Source organism: Canis lupus, chromosome 17 (genome assembly GCF_011100685.1).
Source record: "Canis lupus familiaris isolate Mischka breed German Shepherd chromosome 17, alternate assembly UU_Cfam_GSD_1.0, whole genome shotgun sequence".
Taxonomy (NCBI): Eukaryota; Metazoa; Chordata; class Mammalia; order Carnivora; family Canidae; genus Canis; species Canis lupus.
The window spans coordinates 35,381,624-35,393,652 of NC_049238.1; the positions used below are offsets into that span (position 1 = coordinate 35,381,624).

The following is a 12,029-nucleotide window of genomic DNA, read 5'->3' on the forward strand; positions in this document are numbered from 1 at the left end:
AGCTTGGGAGGGCCATCTCCCCGCTGAGGCCCCCTTCCCAATGGTGATGCTGAGTTTGTTGTTTGTCCTGGAAACACACCGATCCATTTACAGTCATGTCTGTCATGCATATGAATATATGATGTACCCTCGACCGACACGGGGTGGAGGGAGTAGGGTTGCTGACCCCAGAGGAGTCACAGATCTGCACAGAACTTTTGACCACCCCCCCCAAACTTTACTAACAGCCTACTATTGACCAAAAAACCAGTAACATAAACAGCTGGTTAACACATAGTTTACATGTAACGTGTTTATATATTATATTCTTACAATCAAGTAAGCTAAAGAAAACGTTAAGGAAACCATAAGGAAAAGAAAATACGTTTATTATAATACTGTTATAAAAAATATAAGTGGACCTGCTTATGAGTTCAAACTCATGTTCAAGGGTCAACTCTAATTGCATTTTTTATCCTAAATGGGATGTCATGCATGACATTTTTATACATATTGTTCAAGAACCTTTTTTCACTTAGCAATACTTTTCATCTTGAGATACATATGTGTACATTGGTGTATACACACACACACACACGCAAAGTGCTGCCAAGGATTCCATATCATCAGTGCTTCGTGGTTTATCGAAAACTTTACTTATTCATGGGCCTGTATGTCATTCCACCTGTCGGACATTAAACATTACAGAGTAAACCTGGTTGGTCATGCAATTTACTTCGTGTGTGAGCCACTGGCTTGGAGAGACTGGATCCCATGACCACTGCCTGGCAGCAGCCCCCGTGGCCACCAGGGGGCCCCAACCACCCCCTTCACCACCAACAGTCTAAGAGAAAGGGGAACGACAGGAGTTGGGGCAGCCCGCCCCTTTCTGCAGGTCTTTCTTTACCCCTGCATTTTAGCACATGGTCTCCCAGCAGGAATCAGGCATGTGATTCCTGTCTCCCCGGCAGGGGGACGGGGCCACATGATTGTGTCAGCCCCTTCCGAAGCTGGGAGCCCAGCAGGAGTCTGCACCTCACTGGTCCTGCCCTTGGGAGCAGTCTCTCCCTCTTCTCCACTTCCTGACTGAGAATGGCAACAATCAGAACATCCTGGAAGCCGCCTGTGGAGGGTGGCAGAGTCAGTGCCGGCACGGCATCCCCTGTCCCCTGACTGTAACAGGAGACTGAAATCACTTGTCTTCTCCAAGCTACTGTGGGAGCGGGCGGTTCTCTCTTACAGCACCCTAGTCTGCTTATAACCTAATCAGTCCAGAAATGGGTTTGTCTGAAACATTCCAGAATGGAACCAAGAGAGATGGATTGACTCAAGGGAGGAGGGAAATGGAGGACTCCTAGGATCAATGGCAGAGAAAGGTGTGGAGGATAGTAGCTTGCAGGTGTGCTTATAGACTGTGCCAAGTGCCCAGCTAATTAGGGGCCACCTCTTCTGATAGGCAGGAGTTATGCTTGTAGTTCCTTAGCCTGAGGAAAAATAATTTTAGAATCATTGCCTTCAACCACAGATGTGATCCAGAGGGAAAAGGCACTGATAAGAGGAATCTCTGAATCTCCTAAGTGACCAGATTGGTTCTTAGCTAGAGCTTAGAATGTGGAGCGGGGGCCAAGAATGAATAGGCAATGCCTTAACCGAAGATAGATATTAAATCTGAAACTACACTGAGTCTCGACAATGTCTGAGCACTTAGCAGGACCTGCACCCCTGCTCAGCTTTGCAGGAAACACGGATGGGTAAGACCCACCTCTATCCTCAGGGAAACTTCAGTGTCCTTACTGGAGTGAGCCGCATTTCCTCCCTCCGAGTGCTGACTTCTCACGCATCCGTTCCAGTGGTCCTGTAGATAGAGCTTTTTCCTTGTGCAGATAAACATATTTGTGTGTGTGTGCAATGCAGACAGCTCATGGATAATTAAATACAGATGATTGCTATAGTTTGTACCAGGTAATGGACACACACACAAAAGACTATTTGGCTGAAGTGCTTAAAGTAACTCACTTTGTTCAGATGGAGCCTTTCTCCCTGGAGACAAGGCTGTTGCTAGGAAATGAGTGTGTGAGGTTTATTTAAGTAAAGCCCTTGGCATAGAGCAGACACCAGATGGGCCACAGCAGTGCTGGGACGACACCGTGGTCAGACTAAGGTTGTTGGTGTGAATAACATGGAGGATATTTGGAGTGTGATGGAAATTGAAGATCCAGCAATAGCAAACAGGCTGATGGGAACAAAGGACATGTCAACAGGGGCCAGACACCAAGTGTCCTCCCCGCCTAAGCTTGGCACCCACAGCTGCCTTTCATGGATGGGCACATTTCACTCTTAGTTAAATAAACAGCACCCTTATCTTCCTTTGTCTTCCTTTCCTCTCAAAACAGTCATTGTCAAAAGGGGAAAAAAACCCCAAACCCCCACAATCTTGGCTTTATCAGTACTTATTTTGACACTCTAAGAGTCAATTTAATGTTAGTTTTTCTGATGAGGTCTATCTATCCCTGGGTCATTTTCAGCTTCCTTCCAAATTGAGTATGTGTGTAATCAGTTATGCAGATTATATTCTTTATGTTCAAAATAAAACATATTTTAGAATCCCATCCTATTAATTTATCCTGCAGGCACATTTGCACATGCACTCACTTTTTTGTAGCAATAAAACTGTGAAACCAGTTGTCTCTAAATAGATGATTGGTTAAATAAACTATGGTACATTCACATACGGGAATGGCTTACAGATGGACCAATGCAGATGGAAACATGGGCAAGAAAACTGTGAAAGTGTCATAATTCACATTTGTAAGAAGAAATGGATGGGTACTTCTTCAACACGATTAAAAATGTCTCCTTCAGGCCAGCCTCATGAGCATACCGGATACACGTGAGAATAGCCTCCACTAAAGCAGGAGGCAGGGAGGCCCAGTGCCACTACTGCACAGCCCTCTTCTCATGGTCCTAGGCAACAGCCAGCAAGTAAAAAATGCTATTTTCAGCAATTGAAAAGTCACCAGTGAAAAATTGGGAAAGACGTACACATGATTTTCACCGTGAAGATTACCTACTGGGAAACTTCAAAAGAATCATCTGAAAAGTTTTGTTTTTTTTTTTAATAGAAATCAACAGGCTTCATATATTCAAACTATCAGCTAGAGAAAACAGAAGAAAATTAGATTTGACTGACTTAAGCAACCAAAAGTTTAGTTCTGAGTATTTAAATCAGTACTAGTATCAAAAAATAGAAAAAATAAGAGGAACTTTATTTCTCAATTGAGAATAGCATTTTGAGACACAAAAGCCAAAAAAGGCCATTTAAAACTTTACAAAATCCGTGTATAAAACAAAAATTTAAAACATTTATGGACACAGAGATCTTGAGTTAGGAGGCAGATGACAAACTGGACAAATATTTGTACCTCACAAACAAAGGGCTCCTTCAAATTAACCTGGAAAAGAACAATGAAAATGAAAAGGAGGTAAAGAATAAAGAGTTCACAGAAAAAGGAGAACACACATAGCTCTTGAATTTGGCCTAATTTCAGAAGAGAATGGAAACGAAGACAGTAAGGAGATGCCATTTTCTCAAGTCAGAGCAGCAAGTGCCAAGAGCCTGATCCATCCTATTAGTGGATGTGTGGGGAACAGACTGATATATGCTGGCACAGCCCCTATGGGAGGTTTTTTGCAGATGCTCACCTAACATTTTATTTTTTTTAAATATTTATTTATTTATTTATTATAGTCACACACACAGAGAGAGAGAGAGAGGCAGTAACACAGGCAGAGGGAGAAGCAGTCTCCATGCACCGGGAGCCCGACGTGGGATTCGATCCCGGGTCTCCAGGATCGTGCCCCGGGGCCAAAGGCAGGCGCTAAACCGCTGTGCCACCCAGGGATCCCGCTCACCTAACATTTTAAATGGGCTCAGCAGTTTAACCCAGCAGTTTCTAGGAACTTACAGATACATCATATAATGAAATATTACAGTCATTAACGGAAATGAGACCATCTTATATGTAAATATGTACGTTAAATTTTAAAAACTGTTAATTATGCTAGTTGTATGAAAAATATACAGAAATATGCAAGAATCATTTTTGGAAAGATCAAAAAAATAGTCATGGGCACCGGGTAGCTGGGAGTGAGGGAAGGAGGAGGAAGCAGTTCACTCTGTGCTCTTGAGTTGGGTGTTACCTCCAATTTCTTTTCATCATAATGCTAAGGAAAGGAGGGAGGGATGGAGAAATGAAGTTCAGTTCAGGGAATAGGATTCTTCCAGCTTTAAAAGTCAACTGATGCTAAGTTGGCTGCTATTATCTTAGAGGTACTTAATGATTTATACAGCTTATAAAACTGTTTTCGAAGTGGAAGATATTCCTTTGAATGGTACTTTTAAAAAATAAAGAAGCTTAAGATTTACACCTGTAATATTTCCCAGGGACAGCACTGAAGGATGCTACAACAAAGAACAGGCAAATTTTGGGGCACCTGGGTGGCTCAGTCGGTTAAGTGTCTGACTGTTGATCTCAGCTCAGGTCATGATCTCAGGGTCCTGGGATTGAGTCCTATATGGGGCTGGCTCCCTGCTCAGTTGAGAGTCTGCTTAAGGATTCTTTCTCTCTCCCTTTGCACCCCACCCCCTGCTTTATCTCTCATATAAATAAATAAATCTTAAAAAAGAAAAAAAGAACAGGCAAATTTTATCCATAAGAACTTGAAGTCCTTTGAATATCTTTGAAGAATTTTTTATTGTATACAAATACAAACCCTCAACTTAGAAAAAAGCTGTCTAGCTCCTTTTTTGGCTTAAAGTGAACAGGTCAGTATTAAAAGTGATTTTAGAGAATGTTCAAATCCAGATTATTCTCATGAATGCCTGCATCTCAAGAGGTGCCCCATCAGCCTACTGGGTACCTTACCGGGTTGTAGACTTTGTTGAAATATTTGAAATAATTAAGTCACATGGATATATTTTATGGACTTTATTAAGAAACATTTAACATATAAACAATGAATGTGGAAAACAACAAGGGTCAGAGTGCACAGGCCAGCATTTACAAAGTGACTTTTAGCGAATATCCATATTTTATTTTCTAGAACGCTTATATTCTAAGAGCAGTACAATCAGCCTATTACGTAGGGTCTTAATCTTGCTTGAATAGTGTTGTTGAAATGTTTTCTTCAGATTTTGCTTTAACAAATCCAAAGATGGAAGATGATGACAATCTGGTATGTTCAACATGATGTGAAAAAATTCACTCCACATGTCCAGATGAGGAAGCCTGGAGAGACAACGCATAAATACAAAGTAAAATGTAGTATTTAACACGTAGGGCAACCTCACTCCGGCCTTGGCTTCTACATGCTTGGATAGCTGAAAAGAACTTCACCTAAACACAATTTAATGCACCTAGAATTGGAATGTTGAATCTATTATAAATAAGAGAAATTAATAGACCCAATTGAATGTCTTATATACACCTTACTCCAAAAAACTGATTTAAGTAGTCTTAGATTAGTAACAGGTCTTCAGTGGAAAAACTTTCTCTTTTATTTTTAAGAAAATCAATCTGCTTTTGGCTACCTTTATATACCACACTGCCAGAATCTGACAATCTGGCTGAGTGGTTCTGATGGGCTTAAATATATACATATGGGCCGGGACTGGGTAGATAGGCTGGACTACCCAGTCTAGATAGAGCTCAGATTCGGAGTTCCAACTACCATAACCATTCAAATTAACTGTAAAATCCCTATGGCATGGAAAGAAGGCAGTGGGGAAAAAAGCAGAACACAACTAAATTTGTGTTTCAGACAGGAAATTCAGCCCATTACTATCAGGCCTGCTGGTCAGAGACAGAAGCCTTCTGAATAACTCTCTGGTCCTTTGATTATGAGCAAGAGAATGAATAAAGCATTTGCTAAATTTGATGACTCATTATGTGGAATAAATCATAGCTGTTCTAAGTTTTCCTTCTGGTCCTGAATCGAATCTTTTTTAGATACTGACACTACATTTTGTAAAATTACTGCCGACTGCTTTTTCTTTTCCTTTTGTCAGGGTGGGTGGATGAGTATGTGAGGGCTGGGAAGTCTCTGCTTAAATTTCTTCAAGATACAAACATGTAAAACTCCATTTGGCTTTTTGGACGCTAAATTTGAATATACTCTTCTACATATGTTTTCATACCTCAAAAAAAGTTAAAGTATAAGTGATATAATGAACATACATGTACCAAATACTCAAACATTACCAATAGCTTATTCAAGTACCACTGTATTAAGAGAGCCATCCATGTTGACAGGAAGAGTTCTAGTCTAGTTGTTAATTTTCACTATTATTTTACAGATGAGAGACACTTGAGTGTGTAGAGGATGCCCACTCCTCAGCCAGTTTTCACTGGTTCTATGAGGCATCGGCTGCTCCACTCTCTGGAAACAGCAGTTGTAGAGCCATGTAACTTGCCAACTGTGCCCAGCATCCAGGACTATGTGGCTTTGCCTCACGTCCCAAGGCAAGACTTTCCCAGGCAGTGGCAGAGATCCATTTCCACCAGACGGAACCCAATATTCTGTTTATGCTCTTTCACTGCAGTACCAATGCAAATACTTACCTCCTAAAAAGCCCTTCAGGCTTCCAGACTCCTCCTTCATTTTTCACTTTCATGTAAGTGCCAAAAAGCATGCAGTACACTGTTGCAGCAACTCCAAAGTAATCAATCTATAAGGAAAATTTAGGTATATATGACTAAAATAGTAATTTACACATGAGTAGATTAAGATGTCTAACTTATGCAGCAAATTATATAGTCACAGGATTTTACTTTTAAACAATTTGGGAAGACATTTGTTCAACGTCCCACTGATACCCTGGTGAATGCTGTCTAGGCTTTGCTGGAGGCTTCCTAGCCACCGCCTCTGGGCTGGTCCCTTGGAAAGCTGTCCTCCCTGAGCTACCGTGTCCTTCTCAAGTCCCTTGTTTTGCTCTCCAGGGGCAAACACAGCGCCTCAGCTCCTCTTCCACATAGGCAGCTTAGAAGTCCTCCCACCTACCTCCCCAGGGCTCTGGTGGTTGGCCTTCACCTGCGCTCTGAAGCCTCTAGCTGCAGGGTGTGCCCATAACTAAAAATGACACTTGAACTGGTCTTAAATCCAAGGACAGAAGATGACTAGACCAGCTCAAACTAATTAGATCCCCAAAATCACTTCTGAAATATAGTAAGTATAAAGAAACGATTTGTAAACCTCTCCCTTTAGTTCCGTACCTGGTAGTTCCATGGTTTGTTACTGAGCATCTCAATACACTGAAAACCAGATGTTTCACACTTTCCTGTAAATGTAGTTCCTTTGGGAAAAAGTTTCATATCTATACTCTGACCCAGGTCAATCAGTGCCAAGCCAGCAGATATATCATCATCTTCACCATCCTGTTCCAAAAATCTGTATTAAACACAAATAAGGGCCAGGCAACATGAGCACAAATCATAAAAGGCTGCTGGGGATGTGGCAAAAACTGTGTTAAAAGTGCAACACTTGCCTGCTCCCAAGTATGAAATTGTCTGGCTTAATGTCTCCATGAATAATTTCACAGTCATGCACTTGTTCAATCATGCAGAGCATCCTGATCGCAAAGGAGAGGACTAGAGCTTGAGGCATCACTTTTTCTGGGGTGTTTTTATAGAGGTTAATAGCATTCTAGAAACAACATAGAGTGGAGTCTTAAATTGGTTGCAAAGGATTGATGAAATTTCAAGTCAAGAGCTTTGCTCCCATCTTCCACTTCAATAGAAGCTCCAACTACAAAAGATACATGCAAGGCACAAGGCAAAAATGTACTTCAAACTCATGTTGTCCTCATGATAATGAATATACTTACTAGCAACGTGCCATAGCTGTAGAGATCTCCTACTAACACACTGCCATTCTGGAATAAGTGGGCAGAATAGAATTTGATGAACATGTGTCGCATGCTCGGCTTTAATCTCTCCATCAGCTGGGTCCCAATGTAGAACTCCCAGGGGTTGGCGGGCTTCTGGACCTGCAAATCAGATGTGTGACATTCACATCTGGCCTCACATTCTGGAAAATGATAGCCAGAAAAGCAACTTCGACTCCAACAAAGGATGTGGGTAGAAAGTGATGACAAGTTATGGACTGTTGCTGAAGTATAGGACTTGCTCTGAGAGCACTTCGGTGGCAAGGCCATTCTAAATACTTGCCACATAGTTTTTGTCTCTTAATTGTGAACCAGAAAAAAAAAAAAAATTGTGAACCAGAGACCTAAATGAAATTACCATTGTCTAGAAAAAGAAAATGAGGCCAATAAAATCAAGTTCTAAAATTCAGTTCTATACTACACAAAGAATTGCTCAGATTATTTACCTTTAAAACAAATTTCTGTTTATTTTTGGTATCATTCACCTCTCCATGGGTAACTTCATAGACTTGGGCAAAGGCCCCTTCTCCAAGAAGGTGATCGACATAGACCAGCAAGGAACCTTAGAAGACAGATGTGTCAAAATGAAAAAAAAGGGCTCAGAACATTATTTTTGGTAAATTTTGTATTTATAGAATTTTCTTGGGTGCTTGATTGCTTTCATAAATACAAATGGATATAACTCCCTCAGGAAATGTTTTTCCTGTCTTAAAGGAAAGTTAAACACCTGCCACAAAACAGCTCCCTTTTTTAAATGATGTGCCAGGCAAATAGAAGCAGCACTGCTGGGTGCCAGGCCAGCCACTTAATGGCAGGAACGGGGCAGACATCCTCTCTTCATCAATATTTTCATATTAAAGGGATAATGCCTTGGCAAGACCATTGTAATGTTAGAAAGAACATACAAAGATCTTTTGTAAAGTGCTAAACAAAGATCTACCATATGCCTTTGAAAAACACAAGTGTTTTACACCTGGATAAAAAGGATAAAGTATATTTGCACTAATATTTATAATAGAATAATTACAATTTTGTATTGAAGTAAAAATTTTATTTTAGAATAGTTTTTAATTTACAGAAAAGTTGCCTCTACTGTTACCAGTTTCCTCTACTGTTAGCATTTAATAACCATGGTACTTTTGTCCCAAATACAGAACCCACATTGGTAGGTTACTAAATCCACTCTTTATGTGGATTTCACTAGTTTTTACCTAATGTTTCAGGACAAATCTGTCAAATCTCCTTAGCCTCCTCCACTAGGTTGGAACAGTTTCAAACCTTTTGTTTTAGGAGACCATGACAGTTCCAAGGAGTACTAGTCAGATAAATTGTAGAATGTCCTTCAAATTGGATTTGTCTTGCTATTTTTAATAATAATGGGGTTATTGGTTTGGGGAGAAAGACCACTGAGATAAAGTTGTTAATAGATTTTCAAAGTAATTTTTAAAAATCCACATGTTCAAAATCAAGTATAAAAAGTAGACTTCTGGTTTCTAATCTGGCATATTAAGGAGCTTGGAAGTCATCACTCTACCTCCACAATAAAACAACCACCACCACCAAACTGAAAATCAGCAAGTCTTCATAGATCCATTAAAAAACTAGTCATAGGGCAAATTGCTGTCCCCGAAATTGGGGAGACAGATTGGTGGATACAGAGAATAACAGCTTGTCAGAAAAGAAGCCCAGGAACAGAAATCACCACTGGAGCCAGTACCAGGAGGATTATAACACTACAAATGCCTCAGATTTTATTTAAGAACAAGTCTTGAGGGAAACCCAAAGCCAACAAGGGAGTCAGAAATAAGGACATGAATGGAAACTTTAGCCTCTACATTAGCAACAAATAGTAAACACAGCTTAATCTTAAGTTAGATAAATCCTACAGTAGAGGCCTATTTTATATCAGTTCCTTTTACTCAATAGATCAATTTTTTCTAACAAAAATTATAAGGTATACTAAAAGACAAAAAAAAAAAAACAGTTTGAAGACAGAGCAAGTATCAGAGCAAGACACTGATATAACAAAGGTTTTGAAATTATAAAACCAGGAGTTTTTAAAATTATGATTAATATGCTAAGAATTATAATGGAGAAAAGGATAATATGCAAGAACAGATAGGAAATGTAAGCAGACAAACAGAAACTCTGAGAAGGAATCAAAAGGAAGTGCTAGGAAAAAAAATCTCACTATACCAGAAACAAAGACTATCTTCGATGAGCTCTTCACTAGGCTATACATGGCTGGGTAAAGAATTAGTCAGCTTTTAGGTACGTCAATAGAAACTTCCAAAACTGATTTGCAAGGAGAAAAAAATTTTACAAAGATGGAAAAGAATGTTCAAGAGTTATGGGTTAATTACAATAGGTGTACCATATGCGTAATGGAATATTAGAAGGCAGGGAAATGAGAAAGGAATAGAGAAAATATTTAGAGTATTAATAGTTGAGAAATTTCCAAAATTAATGACAGACTAACAAATCAAAGATCTAGAAATTTCAGAGAACACAAGGCAAGAAAAATAGCCAAAAGTCTATACCCAGGCAAGCTGTATTCAAACTGCAGAAAATCAGACAAGAAAAAAATATTGCAAGAAGCCAGAGGAATAAAACCACCTTACCTATAAAGAAACAAGGAGAAGAATTACATTGACTTCTCTTTGGAAACCACACGAGCAGGAAGCAAGCAGAATGTTAAAAGGAAAAACTATCAATCAAAAATTCTGTATCCAATGAAATGATTCCTTCAAAAGTAAAGAAACAAACCCTTGCTTACACAAAGATTAAGGGAATCTGTCATTAGTAAGCCTGCCTTGCAAGAAATGTTAAAAGTTCTTCAGAGAGAAAGACAAGGAGATGATCTAGAAACTTAGATCAGAAGAGTACAGGAAAAAAGAATTAAGTGAAGATAAAATATTTTATTTTTCTTACTTTTAATTGATCTAACAGCTAATCAAAATAATAATTGCTATAATGTATTCAGTTAAGTAGAGTTAGGATAAGTGAGAGCATCTCTGATTAACATACACGTTAAAAAATCTCAACAAAATATTAGCAAATCAAATCCAAAACATGTATTAAAAAAAATTATTTACTATGACCAAGTGGGATAGTGCAGGTACGCAAGGCTGGTTCAACATTCAAAAATCAACTAATGAATCTATCACATGAACAAACTAAAAAGAAAAATCACATGACCTTATCATAAAAACAGAAAATGTTTGATAAAAGCCAATACCCATTCATAACAACTTTCTGCAAACTAGGAGTAGAAGGAAGCGTTCTCAACTTGATAAAGAACATCTACAGCTAACATTACTAGTGAGAAACTAGGTAAGTGTTTTCTCACTAAGATGAGGAATAAGGAAAGAATTTCTCCTCCCACCATTTCTACTCTGGAAGTCCTAGCTAAAACAATAAAACAAGAAAATGAAATAAAAGGTACATAGATTGGGAAGAAATAAAAAAAGTCCTTGTACACAGATGATAAGCATCATCTAGCCAGAAAATGCCAAAGAACAACAACCAAAAATCCTCCTGTAATTAATACATGATTATGATTACAGTAAGATTGCAGGATGCAAGGTCAATATATTAAGTCAATTGCTTTCCTATGTACCAGAAATTAGTAAGTGGAATTTGAAATTAAAAAAGCACAATACCACTTACATTAGCATCCTCCCAAATGAAATAATTTGGGTATAAATCTAACAAAATATATATAAGATCCATATAAGAAAAACTACAAAACTTTGATTTAAAGAATCAAATAAGGGCAGCCCGGGTGGCTCAGCAATTTAGCGCCGCCTTCAGTCCACGGCGTGATCCTGGAGACCCAGTATCGAGTCCCACATCGGGCTCCCTGCACAGAGCCTGCTTCTCCCTCTGTCTGTGTCTCTGCCTCTCTCTCTCTCTGTGTCTATCATGAATAAATAAATAAATCTTAAAAATAAATAAAAAATCAAATAAGATCTAAACAGAAATATTCCATATACATGGATAGGAAGACATGATATTGTCAAGATGTCATTCTTCCCAACTTGATCTATAGATTCAATGCAATTCCAATAAAAATCCCTGCAAGTTATTTTGTAGCTACCGACAATTG

At 39.0% G+C, this 12,029-nt stretch overlaps 1 protein-coding gene across 1 annotated transcript in view; it reads right to left on the reverse strand.

The window, feature by feature from the left end:
- Window positions 1–4,952: 4,952 nt before the first annotated feature.
- The window catches only part of BUB1 (BUB1 mitotic checkpoint serine/threonine kinase), a 43,024-nt gene continuing 35,947 nt past the window's right edge, over window positions 4,953–12,029 (reverse strand). Inside the window, exons 20-25 of the mRNA XM_038561422.1 lie at window positions 8,368–8,483; window positions 7,862–8,023; window positions 7,523–7,680; window positions 7,251–7,425; window positions 6,600–6,706; window positions 4,953–5,267 (exon numbers count right to left, since the gene is read on the reverse strand). Of these exons, the coding sequence (XP_038417350.1) occupies window positions 5,072–5,267; window positions 6,600–6,706; window positions 7,251–7,425; window positions 7,523–7,680; window positions 7,862–8,023; window positions 8,368–8,483 (914 nt within the window). The 3' untranslated portion in view covers window positions 4,953–5,071. The remainder of the gene's footprint in view (window positions 5,268–6,599; window positions 6,707–7,250; window positions 7,426–7,522; window positions 7,681–7,861; window positions 8,024–8,367; window positions 8,484–12,029) is intronic.